This window comes from Scyliorhinus torazame, chromosome 2 (genome assembly GCF_047496885.1).
Source record: "Scyliorhinus torazame isolate Kashiwa2021f chromosome 2, sScyTor2.1, whole genome shotgun sequence".
Classification (NCBI taxonomy): domain Eukaryota; kingdom Metazoa; phylum Chordata; class Chondrichthyes; order Carcharhiniformes; family Scyliorhinidae; genus Scyliorhinus; species Scyliorhinus torazame.
This window is the reverse complement of record NC_092708.1, coordinates 272230789-272255762: the sequence shown is the minus strand read 5'-3', so window position 1 is coordinate 272255762 and position 24974 is coordinate 272230789. Positions and strand designations below refer to the sequence as shown.

Below are 24974 nucleotides of genomic sequence, written 5' to 3'. Positions count from 1 at the left end.
CAAAGGAGGACAAATGGAAACTTATTTGAGGCATTCACAATTATATGGCATTTAAGATTAAAAGAATGAAAAGAAATGAAGGGAACATCCATGAGGTGGAAAGTGGATAGATAATTGAAAAATACAAATGTGAAAGAGTATGGGGAAATAGCAGCGGAATGGAACTAAATAAATTTCTCTTTAGGCACCTTCGCAGGTGATGGCTTCCTTTTGTAAAATTCACGATTCTAAAACAACCTCAACAGTAACTACAATTACCATAGTTTAAATGCCCCAAATCTCTACTCAAATTAACTTTTAAAAGAAAACTTCAGTAATTATAACAGTGTAGCCAATCTACCTGTCTGTCTGGTAGTGATCCAAACAAAACTTTGTCCTCATCATTAAGCATATTCTCTGCAGGGGGAAAGTATTGTTAAAAGTGGGAATCATTGATTTGTTTATATCTGGAAATATATCATTGTACATTGATAAACTTGTCAACCATTTCCCAATATTGTCTGCAGTACAAATTCACGAGGATAGACAGAAACTCCTCTGGTGGAATGAACCAAACTTTAAAATTAAGAGTTAGATGATGTCTGCAGCACTTGTTCACACATAGGATAGTGGAAATTGAAAACTCTCTCCTCCATACTTCTTCCCCCATCCAAAAAAAAACTGTTGGGGCTGGGAGAAAATGGAGATTGATTTTTATTAAGAGTTACACAATTAAGGTGGGCAAATGGTGTTAAGATACACAGCAATCTTGATCTAATTGAATGGCTCGAGCGACTGAACAGCCTACTCCTGTTCCTATGCTTCATTTATGGCTTCCTTTAAGCAAGTTTCTTTCTATCACTTGATGATCAAGTTTGACGTTTTTTGAACATTTTCACCCAGTTATAGCGTCTATGTCCGATGTGAAGAGATTGTGGGTGACTTTATTTGTGGGGGAGAATTAGAGGGATGTTAGAGTGTTGAAATCTTGCCTATATCAAAATCTTTCTAATGCCCATGCTTATCAGTATGCCTAGGTACTTAGGGATGTCCAGCTTCCAAAGAAACCTCAATTTAAATGGTGGCCAAAGTTGAGATCCAAACCTATCTTCAGACCATAATTCTACCAGGCCATCACATGATTTCAAATGTTTTCCTGCTTCTGGTGGTGTCTGAGGAGTATTGATGCAGAGGGGAGATGAGGAGAAGCGTGTGACTAATTCAATAGATCATTCAAATGGTTGACACATACACAATTGGTTTCGGAGGTGAAAGAATTGTCCTATGACGATAGGCAAAGTAAACTGGGCCAACACTCTAGAATTTAGAAGAATGAGAGGTGATTTCATTGTAACATACAAGATTCTGAAGGGGTTTTATGGGGTAGACACAGAGGTGGTTTCATCTAACTGGGCAACCTAGAACTCAAGGCCACAGAGATGAAGAGAAATGTCTTTACTCAAAGGGCCATGTATCTATGGAATAGTTTGCCCCAGAGGTTGTGGATGCTTCAGCATTGAGTATATTTAAGGCTAAGATAGACAGATTTTTGGTTTCTTGGGAGTCGAGGGATATGGGAAGCAGGTGGAAAATTAAGTTGAGGTAGAAGATCAGCCATCATTGTATTAAATAGAAAAGCAGGGTCAAGGGGCCATTTGGTCTCCTGCTCCTATTTCTTACATTCTTATGGCTGATATGAATTTGTGCTCGAGATATAGGTTCCATTCCTACGATAAAAGCAATATACTACAAATGCTGGTAATCTAAAGTCTTGAAAAATGATTATATTCGACTCAAAGTGTTAACTCGGTTTCTCTGCGGAGATGCCAGCGTTGGACTGGGGGTGAGCACAGTAAGAAGTCTTACAGCACCAGATTAAAGTCCAACAGATTTGTTTGGGATCACTAGCTGATCACCTGATGAAGGAGCTATGCTCCGAAAGCTACTGATTCCAAACTAACCTGCTGGAATTTAACCTGGTGCTGTCAGACTTCTTACTGTGCTCTGTCTACAAATGCTGCCAGACATGTTGACTTTTTACAGCAGCTCCAAATTTTATTTTTGATTTCATTCCTACTCTGCCTGGACTCTAACTGAGCTACAATAAGCAAGGAGGTGAGTTAAAAGTTGCAGCATTTTAATAGTTCAAGCAGGATCTACAAGAATGCTTCTGGGTGCGGCGATGACCAGCTAGGTCGCACGTTTCTGTAGCTCCCGTTGGAACGGACTTTTGGGCTCTTAATAGGAGCCTCAACGGCAATTTAAACGGCAAAAACACTGTGGTAAACTAGAAGGGAATCCCCCCGGACACGCATGGAAAAGGGAGAGGATAGCGGCCGGATTGCGGAGGATCCGCTGGAGCAGCGGCAAGGAAGGGAAGCTCAAAGCAAGATGGCGTCGGAAGGTGGCCGTTTGTTATGGGGCCCGGAGCAACAAGAGTTCCTGCGGCGCTGTGTGCAAGAGCTGAAGAAGGAGTTGAAGAAGGAGCTGTTGGCCCCGATATTGCAGGCGATTGAAGGACTAAATGAGGAGCAGAGGAGCCAAGAGCTGGAGCTTCGGGTCGTGAAGGCAAAGACTGCTGAAAACGAGGATGAAATACAGGGCCTGGTGGTGAAGGCAGAAACGCACGAGGCACAGCACAAAAGGTGTGTAGAGAGATTGGAAGCGCTGGAGAATAACTCGAGGAGGAAGAATTTAAGAATCCTGGGTCTTCCCGAAGGCGCAGAAGGGGCGGACGTCGGGACATAAGTGAGCACGATGCTTCACTCGCTAATGGGATCGGAGGCCCCGACGGGCCCTTTGGAGGTGGAGGGAGCTTATCGAGTTCTGGCGCGAAGACCAAAGGCTGGAGAAATACCTCGAGCTATAGTGGTGAGGTTTCTCCACTACAATGATAGAGAGATGGTTCTCAGATGGGCGAAGAAAACACGGAGCTGTAGGTAGGAGAACGCGGTGATCCGTGTATACCAGGATTGGAGTGCGGAGGTGGCGAGAAGGAGGGCAAGTTTCAATCGGGCTAAGGCGGTGCTTCACAAAAAGGTCCAGTTTGGAATGTTGCAACCGGCGAGATTGTGGGTCACACACCAAGGGAAGCACCACTACTTTGAGACGGCAGAAGAGGCGTGGACATTCATTGTGGACGGGAAGCTGGAATAGTCTGTCGAGAGAAAGAGCTTTTGGGACAACGTGGTGGGGTGATTATGTGGGGCGAGGAAGGGGAAGGGGGGGGCGGGATGATTTTTCAATTTGTTGATTTTGTGATCCTGTAACTTTTCTCTCCTCCCCATGTTTGGTTGGGGGGGGGGGGGGGGGGGGGGGGGGGGGGGAACATGAGGAACTGCGGGCGCCAGCCATTAGGGGCGGGGCCGAGTGGGAAACGCGGGCTTTGTTCCCGCGCTATGGTAATTATGGCGGGAACAGGGACGCAGGAAGGAGGGGGCCTCGCACAGTGGGAGCCGAGGACAAGGGGGGAAGCCGAGGTCAGCCAGAGTTTGCTGACTTCTGGGAGCAACATGGGGGGTGCAACTACGCTAGAGGGGGATCTAGCGGGGGGGGTTAACTGGGTTGCTGCTGCTAAGGAGAAGGGGGAGCTGTTATGGGATGGGGTGGTCGAGGCGGGAGGGCACCGTCGGGGGGATATACGGGTACGTGGGAACCGGGTGAGGAGCTGGGTTAAAAAAGGAGATGGCTAGTCGAAAAAAAAGGGGGGGGGGGGGGGGGGGGGTGGACTTCCGGGTGCGTCGATGACCAGCTGAGTCGCACGTTTCGGCAGCTCCCGGTGAAACGGACTTTTGGGCTCTTGATAGGAGCCCCAACGGCAATTTTGACGGCTAAAAACACTGTGCGGTAAACCAGAAGGGAATCCCCCCTGGAAACGGATGAAAAAAGGAGGAGAAAGTGGCCGGATTGCAGTGGATCCTTTAGAACACCGGCAAGGAAGGCAAGCAAAAACCAAGATGGCGTCGGAAGGTGGCAGTTTAACATGGGGCCCTGAACAACAAGAGTTCTGGAAATGCTGTGTGGAAGAGCTCAAAAAGGAAATGAAGAAAGAGCTGTTGGCCCCGATACTACAGGCGATCGAAGGGCTAAAGGAGGAACAAAAGACCCAGGAGCAGGAGTTTCGGGTCGTGAAGGCAAAGGCAGCAGAGAATGAGGACGACATACAGGGCCTGGTGGTGAAGACGGAGACGCATGAGGCACATCAGAAACGATGTGTGGAAAGGTTGGAGGCACTGGAGAACAATGCAGGGAGGAACAACCTGAGGATTCTTGGTCTTCCTGAAGGTGTGGAGGGAGCGGACGTCGGGGCATATGTGAGCACGATGCTGCACTCGTTAATGGGCGCGGAGGCCCCGGCGGGTCCGTTGGAGGTGGAGGGAGCATACCGAGTGATGGCGCGAGGACCGAGAGCAGGAGAAATTCCCAGAGCCATAGTGGTGAGATTCCTCCGTTTTAAGGATAAAGAAATGGTCCTTAGATGGGCGAAGAAAACTCGGAGCAGTAAATGGGAGAACGCGGTGATCCGCGTATATCAAGACTGGAGTGCGGAGGTGGCGAGAAGGAGGGCGAGCTTTAATCGGGCCAAGGCGGTGCTTCATAAAAAGAAGATAAAATTCGGAATGCTGCAACCGGCAAGACTGTGGGTCACATATCAAGGGAGGCACCACTACTTTGAGACGGCGGATGAAGCGTGGACTTTTATTGTGGAAGAAAAACTGGAATGAGCGGGTTATTAAAAAGAACGTTTGAACAAAGTGGTGGGGCGAATGTGGGGGGCGAAGAGGGGGGTTAAAAAGGGGGGAAAGAGGAGTTTTATGTACTAATCCTGCGATGTGGTAACTTTTCTCTCTTCCACAGGTGGTGATGGGGGGAGGAGGGGAGGTGGAGGAGATGGGGCGTTGGCCATTGGGGGCGGGGCCAAGGGAGAAGCGCGGGCTTGGTTCCCACGCTATGATAATCATGGCGGGAATAGAGAAGCAGGAAGGAGGGGGCGTCGCACGGTGCGAGCCGAGGTCACGGGGGGAAGCCGAGGTCGGCCAGAGTTTGCTGACTTCTGGGAGCAACATGGGGGGAGTAATTACGCTAGCGAGGGGGTCTAGCGGGGGTGGGGGGGGTGGGAGGGGGGAATTACTGGGTTGCTGCTGCTGGGGAGAGGGGGAGCTGGTATGGGAGGGGATGGGCGGGGGGGCACCGCCTGGGGGAGATACAGCTGCGTGGGAACTGGGTGAGAAGCTGGAAAAAGGGGATGGCTAACCCCCAACCCAGCTGATCACGTGGAACGTGAGAGGGCTGAACGGGCCGATAAAGAGGGCACGGGTACTCGCACACCTTAAGAAACTTAAGGCAGATGTGGTTATGTTACAAGAGACGCACCTGAAACTGATAGACCAGGTTAGGCTACGCAAAGGATGGGTGGGGCAGGTGTTCCATTCGGGGCAAGATGCGAAAAACAGGGGGGTGGCTATATTAGTGGGGAAGCGGGTAATGTTCGAGGCAAAGACTATAGTGGCGGATAACGGGGGCAGATACATGATGGTGAGTGGCAAACTACAGGGGGAGACGGTGGTTTTGGTAAACGTATATGCCCCGAACTGGGATGATGCCAATTTTATGAGGCGGATGCTAGGACGCATTCCGGACCTAGAGACGGGAAAGCTGATAATGGGGGGAGACTTTAACACGGTGTTGGAACCAGGGCTGGATAGGTCGAAGTCCAGGACTGGAAGGAGGCCGGCAGCAGCCAAGGTACTTAAAGATTTTATGGAGCAGATGGGAGGTGTAGACCCGTGGAGATTTAGCAGACCTAGGAGTAAGGAGTTCTCGTTTTTCTCCTATGTCCATAAAGTCTACTCGCGAATAGACTTTTTTGTGCTGGGAAGGGCGTTGATCCCGAAGGTGAGGGGAACGGAGTATACGGCTATAGCCATTTCGGATCACGCTCCACACTGGGTAGACTTGGAGATAGGGGAGGAAACAGGAGGGCGCCCACCCTGGAGAATGGACATGGGACTAATGGCAGATGAGGGGGTGTGTCTAAGGGTGAGGGGGTGCATTGAAAAGTACTTGGAACTCAATGATAATGGGGAGGTCCAGGTGGGAGTGGTCTGGGAGGCGCTGAAGGCGGTGGTTAGAGGGGAGCTGATATCAATAAGGGTACATAAAGGGAAGCAGGAGAGTAAGGAACGGGAGCGGTTGCTGCAAAAACTTTTGAGGGTGGACAGACAATATGCGGAAGCACTGGAGGAGGGACTGTACAGGGAAAGGCAAAGGCTACATGCAGAATTTGACTTGCTGACTACAGGCACTGCAGAGGCACAATGGAGGAAGGCACAGGGTGTACAGTACGAATATGGGGAGAAGGCGAGCAGGTTGCTGGCACACCAATTGAGGAAAAGGGGAGCAGCGAGGGAAATAGGGGGAGTGAGGGATGAGGAGGGAGAGATAGAACGGGGAGCGGAGAGAGTGAACGGGGTGTTCAAGGCATTCTATGAGAGGTTATATAAGGCTCAGCCCCCGGAAGGGAAGGAGGGAATGAGGTGTTTCCTGGATCAGCTGGAATTCCCGAAGGTGGAGGAGCAGGAGAGGGCGGGACAGGGAGCACAGATTGAGATGGAGGAGGTGGTAAAAGGGATTGGGAGCATGCAGGCGGGGAAGGCCCCGGGACCGGACGGATTCCCGGTGGAATTTTATAGGAAATATATGGACCTACTGGCCCCGCTTTTGACGAGAACCTTTAATGAGGCCAGGGAAAGGGAGCAGTTGCCCCCGACTATGTCGGAGGCGACGATATCGCTCCTTTTGAAGAAGGAAAAAAAACCGCTGCAGTGTGGGTCCTACAGGCCCATTTCCCTTTTAAATGTAGATGCTAAGCTCCTGGCCAAGGTGATGGCGACGAGGATAGAGGCCTGTGTCCCGGGGGTGGTCCACGAGGATCAAACTGGGTTCGTTAAGGGGAGACAGCTGAACACGAACATACAGAGGTTGCTAGGGGTAATGGTGATGCCCCTACCAGAGGGAGAGGCGGAGATAGTGGTGGCAATGGACGCCGAGAAAGCATTCGACAGAGTGGAGTGGGATTATCTGTGGGAGGTGCTGAGGAGATTTGGTTTTGGAGAAAGGTTTATTGGATGGGTACAGCTGCTGTATAGGGCCCCGGTGGCGAGTGTGGTCACGAACAGGCAGAGGTCTGACTACTTCCGTCTTCATAGAGGGACGAGGCAGGGGTGTCCCCTGTCTCCGTTACTGTTTGCATTGGCGATTGAGCCCCTGGCCATAGCACTGAGGGGCTCCAGGAAGTGGAGGGGAGTACTCGGGAGGAGAAGAACACCGGGTATCTTTGTGTGCAGATGACTTATTGCTGTATGTTGCGGACCCAGTGGAGGGAATGCCTGAGATAATGCAGACACTCAGGGAGTTTGGGGAATTTTCGGGGTACAAATTGAATATGGGGAAGAGTGAGTTGTTTGTGGTGCATCCGGGGGAGCAGAACAGGGGAATAGATGATTTACCGCTGAGGAAGGTAACAAGAGATTTCCGGTACTTAGGGATTCAGATAGCCAGGAGTTGGGGAACCTTACATAGGCTTAATTTAACAAGATTGGTGGAACAGATGGAGGAGGATTTTAAGAGATGGGACATGGTGCCCCTGTCACTGGTGGGTAGGGTGCAGGCGGTCAAAATGGTAGTCCGCCCGAGATTCCTTTTTGTGTTTCAGTGCCTTCCGGTGATGGTCACGAAGGCTTTTTTCAAGAAAATTGAGAAAAAAGTGTCATGAGTTTTGTGTGGGCCGGGAAGACCCCGAGAGTGAGGAGGGGGTTCTTGCAGCGTAGCAGGGATAGGGGGGGGCTGGCACTACCGAGCCTAAGTGAATACTATTGGGCCGCCAATATCTCAATGGTGTGTAAGTGGATGGGAGAAGGGGAGGGAGCGGCGTGGAAGAGATTGGAGATGGCGTCCTGCAAAGGAACCAGCCTACAAGCAATGGTGACGGCGCCGTTGCCGTTCTCCCCGAAGAAATACACCACAAGTCCAGTGGTGGTGGCAACGCTAAAAATTTGGGGGCAGTGGAGACGACACAGGGGAAGGATGGAGCCTCGGTGCGGTCCCCGATAAGAAATAATCATAGGTTTGTCCCGGGGAGAATAGATGGGGGATTCGGAGCATGGCAGAGAGCTGGGGTTGTGCAACCGAGGGATCTGTTCGTAGACGAGACGTTTGCAAGTCTGGGAGCGCTGACAGAAAAATATGGGTTGCCCCAAGGGAATGCATTTCGGTACATGCAACTGAGGGCATTTGCGAGGCAACAGGTGAGGGAATTCCCGCAGCTCCCGACGCAGGAGTTTCAAGATAGAGTGATCTCAGGGACATGGGTGGGGGATGGTAGGGTGTCGGATATATACAGGGAAATGAGGGACGAGGGGGAGATCATGGTGGATGAGCTGAAGGGGAAATGGGAAGAGGAGCTGGGGGAAGAGATTGAGGAGGGGCTGTGGGCTACGCTACGTAGGGTAAACCCGTCGTCCTCGTGCGCCAGGCTAAGCCTGATACAATTCAAGGCTTTGCACAGGGCGCATATGACCGGAGCAAGGCTCAGTACATTTTTCGGGGTAGAGGATAGGTGTGGGAGATGCTCGAGAAGCCCAGCAAACCACACCCACATGTTTTGGTCATGCCCGGCACTGCAGGGGTTCTGGGTGGGGGTGGCAAAGGTGCTCTCGAAGGTGGTGGGGGTCCGGGTCGAGCCAGGCTGGGGGTTGACTATATTCAGGGTTGCAGAAGAGCCGGGAGTGCAGGAGGCGAAAGAGGCTGATGTCTTGGCCTTTGCGTCCCTAGTAGCCCGGCGAAGGATATTGCTTATGTGGAAGGAAGACAAACCCCCGGGCGTGGAGACCTGGATAAATGACATGGCAGGGTTTATAAAACTAGAACGGATAAAGTTTGCACGAAGGGGCTCGGCTCAAGGGTTCACCAGGCGGTGGCAACCGTTCATTGACTACCTCGCAGAACGATAAAGGAAATGGGAAGGCAACAGCAGCAACCCAGGGGGGAGGGCCCGGGCGGGTCCTCAGGGGTGGTTCTGTATAGATATTTGTACTAGGTTATGTATATTGGATTGTTTGATTTTATCTTTGGAGAGTTATTATTTTTGTTATGGCAGTTGCCATTTAGTTTATATATTATTTATTTGTTAAAACGGTCACGGTTATTTATATTGTTTTATTGTTGTAAAAAGGAAAACCTTTGTATTGTCTTGTTTGGCCGAAAAATTTGAATAAAATATATATTTAAAAAAAAAAAGATAAGCTAGCATGTGATGTCTGGGAACATGGATTCATTGGTCCTGATGTCTATTTGATGTATAGGTATTAGTATGTGTGGTGATATGCCTCTGGGCTATATCATAGTTGGAAGGTGTGCGACCTCCAACCAGCAGGTGGTGGTACAGATACACCATACAGTCTGTAGACCAAGGTCATGTGACCTGTGACTCCGATTTAAGGGGAGACACATCCGGCCGTCTTCAGAAGAAGATTGAGAGGGTAATGAGACATTCATGTGAATGGTCAGTGCTGGGCGCAAGTTCCAGAGGAGTATTTAGCAGACTCCATGATAATGTGCTCTGTATCAGGTTGCTATCCTACTACACAAGACTCAATAAAGGATTCGGATTTGGACAAAAAAAAAAAAGCAGGATCTACAAGGGGTTGGACAACGAGCAAAAAACATTTGAGGGTAGGAGTACTACCTGGATGGACAATGGCAGCCAGCACAGCCACACCTCATTACTACAGCACTCAGGGTACAGGAACAGGAGGAAGTCATTTGGCTCCTCAAGCCTGTTCTGCATTCAGTTAAATCACGTTTGATCTGGTTCTCAATTCTATTTACTCACCTTGGTTCCATAACCCTTCACACATTTGCCTACGGGCTTGTGAATAAGCAAAATATTTAATTAATATCAACGGGTTAACTTGCTAAATAAAATTGTTTTCAGCAATTTTAAGATAATATTAACACAGAAACTGAGAAGTGTAAGTAGATAATGCATACCTATGGACTGAATGGTAAAGGCACAAGCACTCCATGCCATCACTGGAACTCGAGCATCAGCTTCATTGGGGGCAACCTTCAACCCCACTCGGTACACAGCGGTCGCGAACAACTGCAGCATTTCAACAATGCTTTTTGAATACACAATCCTGTATAGGTACAAAAAGAAAATAAGGGTTTAAAATAAAACTATATTTTACTAGATCCTAATTCTGGAACAATGGCCCTTTTATTCCCAATTTTCACCTATGAGCAGAGATATGCACTGGGGTTCCCCTCTATGGGTACTAAATACCATCCAGAGCCTCATCATTTTGTGATATTTCTCACTGAAGCTCACTCAATCTCCATAAATATAAATTGTAAATATTCATCCTTAGGATTTGGGAATAGTTTCCTCACTACTGAACTGGAATGTCAGTCCCAATTTTTGTGCTCAAACCTTGAATGGGACTTGAACCTGGATTCTTGTGACTCAAAGGCAAGAGTGCTGAGCCACAGCCAGCAAACAGTCAAGGGCTCTGGAGGCAGGACTGAGGTATTGATCTTAATCTGGTTCCATCCTTCTTTGCAAGGGGGTGACAAAAATCCATTTGGCACCTTCCCCAGAACAACAAAGATCAGGAACTCAAAGTAGTGAATCTAGACAAGTGGAAACAGCTCATGCATATTTGAGTTTGCTGTTTCAAGTATCATATCTTGGCCTTCAATACTTAGTTGGAATGCCATATTTGAATATATAACGAGAGAATACAAAGAATGAATAATGTTACATACGGTGACTGTACTCCAAAGCTGAGGATGGATCTGAATTCTACAGGATTCTTCCATGAGACTGAACTCACTTGTATTTGCTTGCTTTCTTTTTCTAGGAAAAAAAATAGCAATTATTACGGAATCCCCACACATTATTACAAGTGCCATGGGTATGATACCAACATTGTATTCACCGACTTATATAAAAAAACAATGAAGTGGAGAAGCCTGTCCGAGCTTCACCTGAACCAGTCACTTAGCTCAGAGAATAACTGCATTATCTGTATCCCGACAGCAAGTTACAAAACAAATTAAAACATTTGCAGGACATGTTTTTTTTCTCTCATGTGCATTAATGTGGAATACCCTTGGTGTGTAAGGTGTGGGGAAAACAGAGGGATATGATTAGATTTTGAAGTAGTTATTTAAATTTAACTTGTGGACTCCAAGTACTTCACCTCGTCATCCATTATCTGCTCAGCCAGGTTTGTTGCAAATACACAACTTATGAAGGGTCACTTAGCGCAGCTGTTTAACATGAGTAAATAAGGAGAAACTGTTTCCAGTGGCAGGAGGGTGGGCAATTCAGATTTAAGATATTCAACAAAAGAATTAGGTGAGGAGAATTTCTTTTTATGTCAAGAGGTTTTTCATATGGACTGAACTGTTGGTAAGAGATTCAATAGTAGCTTTGAAAAGGAGATTTCAGACTTAAAATGTTAGTGGCTATAAGGAGAAGCAGGGGGAATAGAACTGGTATGGTGGGCCACATTACTTCCTCCTGTGCTGTATGATTCTAGGAGTGTGTGTGATAATTGCAATGCTCTCTCACACTCTTCCTAACCATGATGTGGAGATGCCGGCGTTGGACTGGGGTGAGCACAGTAAGAAGTCTTACAACACCAGGTTAAAGTCCAAAAGGTTTGTTTCGATGTCACTAGCTTTCGGAGCGCTGCTTCTTCCTCAGGTGAAGGAAGGGGATTTATTCCTCACCTGAGGAAGGAGCAGCGCTCCGAAAGCTAGTTACATCGAAACAAACCTTCCTAACAGTCAGTTACATAGTGGTATTTGCCCAATGAGCAATCTGGCATGCAAGAAAACACAAGACCATACCATAAGGCAGAGGAGCAGAATTAGGCCACTCGGCCCATCAAGTCAGCTTCGCCATTCGATCATGGCTGATATATTTCTCATCCCCATTCTCCTGCCTTCTCCCCGTAACCCTTCATCTCTATATTAATCAAGAACCTATCTCTGTCTTAAAGACATTCAGTGACTTGGCCTCCACAGCTTTTTGCGGAACGAGTTCCACAGATTCACCACCCTCTGGCTGAAGAAATTCCTCACCTCTGTTTTAAAGGATCGTCCCTTCAGTCCGAGACTGTGCCCTCAGGTCCTAGTTTCTCCTACTAGTGGAAATATCTTCTCTGCATCCACTCTATCCAGGTCTCTCAGTATTCTGTCAGTTTCAAGGAGATACCCCCCATAACTTCTAAACTCCATTGAGTACAGAAATAGAGTTCTCAATTGCTCCTCATATGTCAAGTCCTTCATTCCGGGGATCATACTTGTGAACCTCCTCTGGACCTTTTTCAAGGCCAGCACACCTTTCCTTAGATACGGGGTCCAAAACTGCTCACAATAATAAATAATAATACTCTTTATTGTCTCAAGTAGGCTTACATTAACACTGCAATGAGGTTACGCCCCTAGTCGCCACATTCCAGCGCTTGTTCGGGTACACAGAGGGAGAATTCAGAATGTCCAAATTACCTAACAGCACATCTTTCGGGACTTGTGGGAGGAAACCAGAGCACCCGGAGGAAACCCACGCAGACCCGGGGAGAACCTGCAGACTCCACACAGACAGTGAGCCAAGCCAGGAATCGAACCTGGGACCCTGGAGCTGTGAAGCAACAGTGCTACCCACTGTGCTGCCCTTATTCCAAATGGGGTCTGACCAGAGCCGTATACAGCCACAGCAGTACATCCCTGCTCTTGTATTCTAGCCCTCTCGAAATGAATGCTAACATTGCATTTGCCTTCCGTACTGCCAACTGAACCTACACATTAACCTTGAAAATTCTGAACTAAGACTGCAAAGTCCCTTTGTGCTTCTGATTTCCGAAGTCTTTCCCCATTTAGAAAATAGTCCATGCCTCTATTTTTCCTACTAGAGTGCATAACCTCATACTTTTCCACATTGTATTCCATCTGCCATTTCTTTGCCCATTTTCCCAGCCTGTCCAAGTCCTTCAGCAGCCGCTCCGCTTCCTCAACACTACCTGTCCCTCTACATATCTTTGTATCATCTACAAATGTGGCAACAGTGCCTTCAGTTTCTTCTTCCAGATCGTTAATGTAAATCGTGAACAGCTGTGGTCCCAACAGGGACCTCTGCAGAACACCACTAGTCACCGGCTACCATCGAGTAAAAGACCCCTTTATCCCCAATCTCTGCCTTCCGCCAGTTAATCAATACTCTATCCATGCCAGTACCTTGCCCCTAACACCATGGGCTCTTATCTTAACTAGCAGCCTCCTGTATGGCACCTCATCAAAGGCCTTCTGGAAATCCAAATAGATTATGTCAACTGGCACTCCTTTTCTCACTTCCTCGTTATCGCCTCAAAGAATTTAAACAGATTTATCAGGCATGACGTCCCCTTGACAAAGCCGTGCTGACTCATCCCTATTTTACCATGCACGTCCAAGTACTCCGCAATCTCATTGATAGTGGACTCTAAAATTTTGCCAACGACCAAAGTCAGGCTAACTGGCCTGTACTGTAATTTCCTGTCTTTTGCCTCCCTCCCTTCTTAAACAGGGGTATTACAATAGCCATTTTCCAGTCCTCTGGGAATCTCCTTGACTTATGATTCCTGAAAAATCACTACTAATGCTTCCACAATCTCCTCAGCTATCTCCTTCAGAACCCTGGGGTGTAGTCTATCCCGTCCCGGTGATTTATCCACCTTCAGACCTTTCAGTTTCCCCCAGCACCTTCTCCTTCGGCGATGGCTGTTACACTCACCTCTACCCCTTCCCTCATTTGATGTTCTGGTATGTCACCGAAGGCTGATGCAAAGTACTTATTCAGTTCATCTGCCATTTCTTTGTTCCCCATTACTACTTCTCCAGCCTAATTTCCCAGTGGTCCAATGTCCATTCTTGCCTCTCTCATATGTTTTATATATCGGAAAAAATTCTTGCAATCTTCTTTTATATTACTATCTAGCTTCGACTCATATTTCATCTTCTCCCCGCTTATTACTTTTTCAGTTGTCCTCTGTTTGCTTTTAAAGGCTTCCCAATCCTCTCCACTAGTCTTCGCCACGTTGTATGCTTTTTCTTTTGCTTTTATGCTGTCCCTGACTTCCCTTGTCAGCCATGGTTGTCTTGTCCTCCCCTCAGCTTGTTTCCTCCTCCTTGGAATGAATTTCTGATGTGCCTCCCGAATAACCCCAAAAAATCCCTGCCATTGCTGTCCAACTGTCTTCCCTGCAAGGCCCCCCTTCCAATCATTCCTGGCCAGCTCCTCCTTCATGTCTTGTAGTTACTTTACTCAATTGTAAAATCATTACATCGAATTCCAGCTTATCCCTCTCAAACTGTAGGGTGAATTCCATCATGTTGTGGTCACTGCCCCCTAAGGGTTCCTTTACCTTATGTTGCCTAATCAAGTCTGCCTCATTACACATGAACAAATCCAGAATTGCCTGTTCCCTAGTGGGCTCTACCACAAGCTGCTCAAAAAAAAACATCTCGTAGATATTCCACAAATTTCTTTACTTGGGATCCACTAACAATCTGATTTTCCCAATCCATCTGCATATTGGAGTCCCCATGATTAATATAATACTGCCTTTCTTACATGCCTTTTATATCTCCTGATTTATTTTCTGCCTATATCCTGACAATTCTCAGGGACCTGCACATAATTCCCATCAAGGTCTTTTTTGCTTTGCGATTCCTCAGCTCTACCGACCCTATATCGCTTCTTGCTATTGATTTGATTTCCCTTCTTATTAACAAGGTAACTATGCCCCCTCTTCCCCTCTTCGATAGGACACATATCCGTGGGTATTTAGATCCCAGCCCTGATACCCTTGCAGCCACATCTCGGTGATGCCCACAACATCATGTCTGCCAATTTCAATGTGCGCCACAAGCTCATTTATCTTCATAGAATCCCTACCTTGTTTTGTATACTGCGTGCATTTAGGTACAACACCCTCAGCCCTGCTGACCATCCCCATTCTCCTTATCTGTTGTGCCTGAAGTTAGATTCCTACTGCTTTCCATACTCTGTTCTCTTACTTTATTTTTCAATGTTTTTATTGGGTGTTCTATTACTTTTTGAAAAGTATATTTTTATTCAAACAAGATTTTCATTGTAACAAAAACATCAACACTACAGCACATCCCAACACCGTGTTATACCAGAAGTTCACCCACCCAATACCCTCGCCCCTCAAAGAAAACAAAACCTTAATAAAAACAAAAAAAAAGACCCCCCCCCCGCAAACAGCTGACAGTAATCAGTTCCCTGAAAAAGGAGGTGAAGGGCTGCCACCTCAAGTAGAACCCTTCCGCCGGCCCCATCATGGTGGTATTCTTCATCTCCTCAAAGTGCAAAAGCTCCATCAGATCCCCAACCAAGCCAAAGCCATAGGAAGCACCAGGGACCTCCATTCAAGCAGAACTCACCTCTGGGTTATTAGCGAGGTGAATGCTAGGACATCTGCCTTCATTCCAGCCTGCAGCACTGGCAAGTACACTACTCCAAAAATGGCCACCAACGGGCAAGGCTGAACGGCAGGATCCCTGACACTGTATCAAAAAAGGAGACCCAGAAACTAACAAGCTTGGGACAAGATCAAAATAGGTGTGTGATTTGCCGGCCCCTAGCACCACTCACACACATCCTCCAGCCCCGAGAAGAACCCATTCATACGTGTCCTAGTCATGTGCGTCCTGTGCACCACCTTGAACTGGATCATGCTTAACCTTGCACATGAGGATGTGAAGTTGACCCTGTGAAGAGCCTCACTCCACACCCGCCCCTCAAAGACCAAACCCAGCTCACCCGCCCACTTCCTCCAACAATGCCTGCTCAGTTGCCACCATCTGCCTATAGACACCCAAAATCGTACCGTCTCCTAACTCGGCCAAGGACAGCGCCATGTTCATAAGCAAAGGCGATGGTACCAAGGGAAATGAAAGCAGCTCCTTGCGTTAAAAAAATCATGCACCTGAAAGTATCTGAATACATTCCCTCTCGGGAAATGTAACTTCTTGAACAACTCGTCTACACCAGCGAACCTACCTTCCAGAAACATGTTCCTAAACCTCTCCGACCACCCCCCCCCCCCCCCCCCCCAACCCTCTCAGGCCCTGAACAATTAATCTAAGCCAGGTGGCACAAACCTATGGTTCCAGCAAATCAGCAGTGACATGGAACCCAGTTTAAATTGCTGCCTAAACAAATTCGCAAAATGGCTATCAACACCAGGCTTGAAGGGAATCCAGCAGGAAAAAACAGGAGTGGTGCAGTAACCAGGGCCCTCAGGCTCAACCCTTGGCAGGAAACCTCCTCCGTCCACCTCCATAGAGAGCCCGGTTCCTTGAACCACCCCCACACCTGATCAATATTTGCCGTCCAGCAGTAACACAACAGATTAGGTAACCACGTCCCCCAACCCAACTGCCTATCCCTTTGCAAAAACCTCCCTATGAACCCGAGGAGTCTTACCAGCCCAAACAAAAGTAGATACCAATTTATTGATCCTGTAAAAGAAAGTCTTGGGAAGAAAGACTGGGATACACTGGACCAAAAACAAAAACCTGAGGAGAATATTCAACTTCACCGTATGCACCCTTCTCGCTAAGGTCAGAGGAAGGGCATCCCACCGTTTCAAATTGGCCTTCACCCCGTTCACCAGACTAGAAAAGTTGGAGCGTAGTCCAGTCATGGGCCACCCAGATTCCCAGATACCAGAAGCTCGTCCTCCCCACATCAGCTCCTGTCCCGGGAGTTCACCAGAAAATATTAACTCTCACTCAGATTCAGCTTGTAGTCCGAAATGGAGCCAAACTTACTGAACGACTCTATTATCTCACGCACATTGGAGAGTGGGTCCGTGATATATAGTAACAAATGGTCTGCGTATGCAAACACCCTATACTCCCTTCCCCCACACTCTATCCCCCTTCATCTGGTAGACAACATCAACGCAATGGTCAAATGGTGACAACAGACATCCCTGCCTTGTACCCCTGTTCAGTTGGAAATAACACAAGCTCAGGGCATTAGGTAAGAACACTCACGGTGGGGGCCCTGTACAAAATAAATTTTGACCCAAAGCCAACCCGCCCAAGAATCTCAATGCGATCCCCCCATTCAACCCTACCGAACACCTTCTCCGCGTCCATCGAAATAACCACCTCTGGTTCGGTCCCCAAGGAGGGCGACAATACAACATTTAACAATCTCCTAATATTGGCTGACAACTGTTGGTCCTTAATAAATCCAGTCTGCTCCTCCAAAATCACCCCAGCTAAGCAGGGCTCCAAATGCATTGCCAATACCTTAGCCAACAACTTAATATCAGCATTTAACAGTAAAATAGGTCAATACGACTCACATTCCATCAAAGAAATTGATGCCTGTGCCAACATGGCCGCTAACACCCCCTGGACGCGGAATAATTAAACATATCCAACAAAAGTGGGACCAACTGACCAGCAAACTGTTTAAAATTCAATGGCGAACCCATCTTGACCCAGTGCTTTGCCTGATTGCATTAACCGAATACAGCTCATGATCTTGTCCGGCCTTATCGGCATTTCCAACTTCTACCTTCTCTCCTGCTCCACCTCCAGGAAGGTCAACCTGACCAAAAGTGGCCTCATTGATGAACCCTCCTCCGGGGCGCTGACTTATGCAGCTCATGGTAGAAGGCCTCAAACACCTTACTAACCTTCTCTGGGGCAGAAACCAACCCGCCACCCGAGTCCCAAACCTGCACTCTCTCCCGGGACGCGGCTTGCCGTCACAGCTGGTGAGCCAAGAGATGACTGTCCTTCTCCCCAGACAAAGTCCCCGTCGAGCATCACAGCTGGCTCACCACCTTACCTGTTGACAACTCAAAATCCATTTGCAATTTCTTTCTGTCCGCCAATAACTCCAGTGTCAGGGTGATGGAGCACTGGCAGTCCACCTTAAGAATGGAGTCCACCAGCCTCTGCCTCTCTATTTTTCTATGCACCTTGTAAGAGATTATTTCCCCTTCATTAAGCATTCAGAGCTTCCTAGAGCATGGAAGGCGAGACCGCCTCATTCCTGTTGAACTCAACGTACGTCCAATGGCACAGGATACACGCTCACAAAATCTGTTAATCGTGAGCAATGCAGTGTCCAGTCTCCACAGGGGTTGCTGAGAGCAGCCCAACTCCAACATCAGATCCACAAAATGCGGAGCATGATCTGATATAACGATTGACGAGTACCCTGGCCCCGTCACCCCAGGAAGAAGAGAACTAGCCACCTCGAAGAAGTCAATTCGGGAGTAAACCCGATGAAAGTGGGGGAAAAAAGCTCCTTAGCCCTCAGAAACTTAAATCTCCAAGAGTCTGCCCCCTCCCATCTGCTCCATGAACGCCAATAACTCCTTTGCTACCCCTGTTGGACTTGGAGTCTTGGGATCCGAAACACAACTGACGCCCCGCCCCATAATTAGCTGATGTGAATCAAGATCTGGGGTAGATGCCAACAGCTTATTAACGAATGCTGTGTCATCCAAGTTTGGTGCATACATATTGACCAACACCACCGGCATGCCTGCCAATGACCCACTGATGATTACGCACTTCCCACCTAGGTCTGTCAATATATTAACCTCAGAAAAAGCTTGTTATTAATCAACAGCGGCCGCCCGTGCCTTACAATCAAAACCAGAGTGATATACCCGCTCCACCCATCCCTTCCGCAACCTTGTTTGATCTTTGATTCTCAAATGGGTCTCCTGCAGAAAAACAATATCCGCCATCAAATTCTCAGGTGCGCAAACATCTGGGACCTTTTTACTGGTCCACTTAACCCCCTCACATTCCAAGTATCAATCGGAGCCTGGATTGGCCATATCCACCCTGTGAGGAAATCAAACAGTGCCCCAATCTGCACCAGTCCAGGCCCACCCAAGATGGCGGCTACATTCCCCATAAAGCGAATCCAAAAACAAAGGAACCATCATCATCAGAAGTCCACCCCCCACCCCCCCGACCCCATACCACCCTGAAAACCAACCAAACAACAGAAGAACAAATGCCCTCCTCCCTGTCCTCAAACCCAAACAAAAAGCCTACGCTCATTACCTTAAAAAAAAAAACAATGGTACAAGTTGCAGACATCTCCCCTTCTTCGCTCTCATTAACTAGCTATAATGCTAGCAGGGTGACCCCCGCACAGCTGAGAAATCAAGAACAACTAAACAGTATATCAATGATCAGCCCTTCTGCTCAAACCAAATTTCAATGCAGAACAATAGAGGAAAGTCAACACCCCCCCAAAAAAAAAACTCCCAACAGAGTAATGTACAAACCCCAACTTCACCCAGAAAAAACACCCATCAACAAGACCAGGCACATCCTCAAGCCCCCCCCCCCCACATTACAAAAATCCCACAAAAAATACAAATAGAGATGAACTTAACAATCAGCAAACTCCATAGTCCTTAAGCACTTTAGATCATCCCCAGTCCATGCTTCTTGACAAACTCATTCCCTCCCACCCTCCGGCGCATCAAAGTAATAGTCTCTGTCCTTGAAAGTCACCAGAAGACCAGCCGGATACAACACACCAAATCTCACGTTGCTCTTGGCCTTATTTAACGCTCTTTTATTACATTCTTGTATCATCTTTTATTACACTTCTTTGTGTGTTTTGATATACTACGGAGTGTAATATGCGTTACTCAAACCTTGGTTACTGATGAGGTCTTCTGAATCTCGATGAAGACTCAAACTCGTCCAGTAGTAACAAAAGGTTTATTGAGTAACTATAACAATAATTGCGTGAGTTCTTTACTTGAACATTGATACTAGTGATAAGGTTACAAGATCTAACTACAGTAACTATGCTCGACTACACTAACCATCTGAGCTAATCTGATACTCTTGTCCTGGTCACAGTACATCCAAAAGAGAGAGCGAGAGAGAGGCACACAATGCAGTTGCTTTTATACCCCTGTTGGTCCCGCCCTCTCGTGATCATCTGTGCTACTGATTACACATTAACCCCTTATGTACATGCACATACAGAGATCACTACAAACGCTGTACATATTCTTGCTGGCTCTGCCCCAACAACCTGGGATATTCTGATGGCATGCCCCTCCCATCTACAGTCCGGATGGTCCTTCGCCCACCTCAGGAAACTGGGTGTGTACTTGAGGGCAACATGTATAGCTATGGGGAAAAAAATAGGCCAATGGGACTGCTCCAGAGAGAGCTGGTATGGTTGTGTTAGAATGGAAGACTGCCTTCAATGCTGTAATGCCTCTATGAATGCGCCTTTCCTGGTTTTGACTGATTCGACTTTAAGTGACCTTCGTAGCCAGGAGGTCATATAGTACAATGAAGGCCATTCAGCCCATTGTGCCTGTGTCAGCTCTTTGAAAGAGCAATCTAACTGGTCCTACTCTTTACCCACAGCTGTTGTTACTTTCAGCATGACAACAACCAGAAAATGCCTCAATTTCCTCTGGGTGTGACCAGGTGGCAGAATGTAGTGCTTTCATAACACGTTGCATGGTTTTGATACAAAATTTATTTGATGCCAGACTAGAGCTGGATTGCATTTCAAACAACAATGCGTTTCATCCTAAAATGCAACATTCCCCTCATGACTTACCTTTTGTGTCTGAAATATTTAGTCCAGCTATCCTTGCTGACACGTTTTGCAACCAGCGAGGTAAAGTCAGCATCTGAGCTATAGTTTCTGTATCTTTGCTGTAATACGATAGGACAAGTTAAAAAGGACTTGCATAATGGTGTGTTAATATGCCATTCTTTCATATGTCAATATTTTATAATAGCGAGGCTGTGAATTTGATCATTTGTAGTTCACATAGTAGACCTTCCAACTCAATGTTAGAGTGGGATTTCCTCAATTTGGTTTAAAACCTTTTTGAAACAATCTATATTGTATTATTAAGATTGGCAGATAGTTTCCAACAACCAAAAAATGCAATCAAAATTACTAACTTAGTCCCAAGGATAATCTTATTTTAAGTGTCCCTGACAATTATGTCTATTGATTGCACTTGGTTAGCCTTTCCTTTTTTTAAATTTAGAGAACCCAATTCTTTTTTTTCCAATTAAGGGGCAATTTAGCATGGTCAATTCACCTACCCTGCACATCTTTGGGTTGTGGGGGCAAGGCCCACACAGACACGGGAGATTGTGCAAACTCCACACGGACAGTGACCCGGGGCTGGGATCGAACCCGGGTCCTCGACGCTGTGAGGCAGCAGTGCTAACTACTGCGCCATCGTGCTTCCCGGGTGGTTAGCCTTTCTTAACATCAGTAAAGGATTTGCATTTATACAGCACCTTATACAGCCACAGCATATTCCAAAGCACTATACAGCCAACTTGTGCATAGCAAGGTCCAATAACAGTAATGTGATACATGAGCAGATAATCTGTTTTCGTCATTTTGGTTATGGTGCATTGATAGCATATCAACCTCTGGGCCAGAAGCTCCAGGGTCAAGTCCCACTCTGGGTTTTGATGGTCACAGAAGGTGTATTCATAATATGGCCAAATAGTTTGATTATCAGCCTGTAAATCCTTTCAATACGCCTGATGGCAGGCGCCGAGAACGGGAGAGTTTCCTGGACAGACATACTGCAGAAGGCAATGGGAAACCACTTGCATAACTTTGCCAAGCATAATTGTGGACCAACCCAATGTAAATACATGGTTACCAATACGCCCCGAGGGCATAGTATCTGAAGTAGGTGCCTGAGGGAAAAAATATTAGCTAGGGAGAGCTCCTGCTTCAAAAAGTACAATAGGAACTTTTATACATGCCTGAGGGAGTAGGAATTGGTTTGGTGTCTTAACCAAAAGCTGACACCCCTGCAGTACTACACTGGAGTGTCAGGCTGGATAATGTGCTCAAGTCCCTGAAGTGGGAAACTAAAAAGGAGAAGATCACAACATAAGTAAGGGAGATAAAGAGAAGACAAAGTAGAAGATAAACTGAGAAAGAGAGAAGACAAAAAAATGTATTAAGCAAGAAAGCATAGAGGCAGTTTAAGAAAATTTTGAATACACCTCGCCAACACGTGAATGGAATTAGATTGACAATCTTTCCACTATCATTTGGTGACAAACCAACAAATATTCAAGTTTGAAGAATAAATGAAAGTGGATTAAAGCATAATCTCCCATACAGGGAAGAAACAATTTAATTGTCAGATGGACATACCTGTCTAGATTGTGAGCCTGCAGTGGAATAACTGGCATGACAGTGTTACACAGCGCTTTGCACAGTGGGCAGAGGAATTCCCCATTCTCCAGATCAAATGATAGTTCTGCATGCAGCCTGTTGCGCGTTGAATTCTGCACGGCTTCAAAATATCTACAGATAGGACGGAGAGGGAAAAGTAACAAAATAATGTTTGAAAGCAGTATCAATCGGAATTCTTAACTGGAGAGGAACAGTGGGTTTAAATGTATTCAAATATCAAAGATCAGGCCCCATTACTCCTGGTCTCAGTTGGCATACCAATTTCAGCAACTGCCCAAATTAATGTTTGGGAGCAAATGCCGCATGGAATGTACGTCATCATAACTACATTTCATCCTTCAGGAAATTCTGGAAGTCTCCAGCTTTCTGAATTATTCCAGTCCCAGATCATAGAATCATACAGCACAGGAGATCTTTTACCTCTGTCTCAGCTCTATGAGAGAGCTATTCAATTGTTCCCCTTTGCCTGTTCTTTCTCTACAGCCGTGTCATTTTTACTGCTTAGGCATTTATTAAATTCCTTTTTGTAAGATACTATTGCTTTCACAACCCTTTCAGTGGATTGCAGGTTACAACAAAGAACAAAGAACAAAGAAATGTACAGCACAGGAACAGGCCCTTCGGCCCTCCAAGCCCGTGCCAACCATGCTGCCCGACTAAACTACAATCTTCTACACTTCCTGGGTCCGTATCCCTCTATTCCCATCCTATTCATGTATTTGTCAAGATGCCCCTTAAATGTCACTATCGTCCCTGCTTCCACCACCTCCTCCGGTAGCGAGTTCCAGGCACCCACTACCCTCTGCGTAAAAAACTTGCATCGTACATCTACTCTAAACCTTGCCCCTCTCACCTTAAACCTATGCCCCCTAGTAATTGACCCCTCTACCCTGTGGAAAAGCCTCTGACTATCCACTCTGTCTATGCCCCTCATAATTTTGTAGACCTCTATCAGGTCTCCCCTCAACCTCCTTCGTTCCAGTGAGAACAAACCGAGTTTATTCAACCGCTCCTCATAGCTAATGCCCTCCATACCAGGCAACATTCTGGTAAATCTCTTCTGCACCCTCTCTAAAGCCTCCACATCCTTCTGGTAGTGTGGCGACCAGAATTGAACACTATACTCCAAGTGTGGCCTAACTAAGGTTCTATACAGCTGCAACATGACTTGCCAATTCTTATTCTCAATGCCCCGGCCAATGAAGGCAAGCATGCCGTATGCCTTCTTGACTACCTTCTCCACCTGTGTTGCCCCTTTCAATGACCTGTGGACCTGTACTCCTAGATCTCTTTGACTTTCAATACTCTTGAGGGTTCTACCATTCACTGTATATTCCCTACCTGCATTAGACCTTCCAAAATGCATTACCTCACATTTGTCCGGATTAAACTCCATCTGCCATCTCTCCGCCCAATTCTCCAAACAATCTAAATCCTGCTGTATCCTCTGACAGTCCTCATCGCTATCCGCAATTCCACCAAGATTTGTGTCGTCTGCAAACTTATTAATCAGACTAGTTACATTTTCCTCCAAATCATTTATATATACTACAAAGAGCAAAGGTCCCAGCACTGATCCCTGTGGAACACCACTGGTCACAGCCCTCCAATTAGAAAAGCATCCATCCATTGCTATTCTCTGCCTTCTCTGGCCTAGCCAGTTCTGTATCCACCTTGCCAGCTCACCCCTGATCCCGTGTGACTTCACCTTTTGTACTAGTCTACCATGAGGGACCTTGTCAAAGGCCTTATTGAAGTCCATATAGACAACATCCACTGCCCTACCTGCATCAATCACCTTAGTGACCTCCTCGGAAAACTCTATCAAGTTAGTGAGACACAACCTCCCCTTCACAAAACCGTGCTGCCTCTCACTAATACGTCCATTTGCTTCCAAATGGGAGTAGATCCTGTCGCGAAGAATTCTCTCCAGTAATTTCCCTACCACTGAAGTAAGGCTCACCAGCCTGTAGTTCCCGGGATTATCCTTGCTACCCTTCTTAAACAGAGGAACAACATTGGCTATTCTCCAGTCCTCCGGGACATCCCCTGAAGAGAGCGAGGATCCAAAGATTTCTGTCAAGGCCTCAGCAATTTCCTCTCTAGCCTCCTTCAGTATTCTGGGGTAGATCCCATCAGGCCCTGGGCACTTATTTACCTTAATATTTTTTAAGACACCCAACACCTCGTCTTTTTGGATCTCAATGTGACCCAGGCTATCTACACACCCTTCTCCAGACTCAACATCTACCAATTTCTTCTCTTTGGTGAATACTGATGCAAAGTATTCATTTAGTACCTCGCCCATTTCCTCTGGCTCCACACATAGATTCCCTTGCCTATCCTTCAGTGGGCCAACCCTTTCCCTGGCTACCCTCTTGCTTTTTATGTACGTGTAAAAAGCCTTGGGATTTTCCTTAACCCTATTTGCCAATGACTTTTTGTGACCCCTTCTAGCCCTCCTGACTCCTTGCTTAAGTTCCTTCCTACTTTCCTTATATTCCACGCAGGTTTCGTCTGTTCCCAGCCTTTTAGCCCTGACAAATGTCTCCTTTTTCTTTTTGACGAGGCCTACAATATCTCTCGTTATCCAAGGTTCCCGAAAATTGCCGTATTTATCCTTCTTCCTCACAGGAACATGCCGGTCCTG

General features: G+C 46.9%; 1 protein-coding gene across 1 annotated transcript in view; it reads right to left on the bottom strand.

Annotated features, from left to right (window-relative positions):
* The window catches only part of ubr1 (ubiquitin protein ligase E3 component n-recognin 1), a 398703-nt gene that overhangs the window by 68574 nt on the left and 305155 nt on the right, over window positions 1-24974 (bottom strand). The window contains exons 32-36 of the mRNA XM_072487581.1: window positions 22283-22435; window positions 20699-20796; window positions 10807-10897; window positions 10030-10178; window positions 341-396 (exon numbers count right to left, since the gene is read on the bottom strand). Coding sequence (XP_072343682.1) covers window positions 341-396; window positions 10030-10178; window positions 10807-10897; window positions 20699-20796; window positions 22283-22435 — 547 coding nt within the window. The remainder of the gene's footprint in view (window positions 1-340; window positions 397-10029; window positions 10179-10806; window positions 10898-20698; window positions 20797-22282; window positions 22436-24974) is intronic.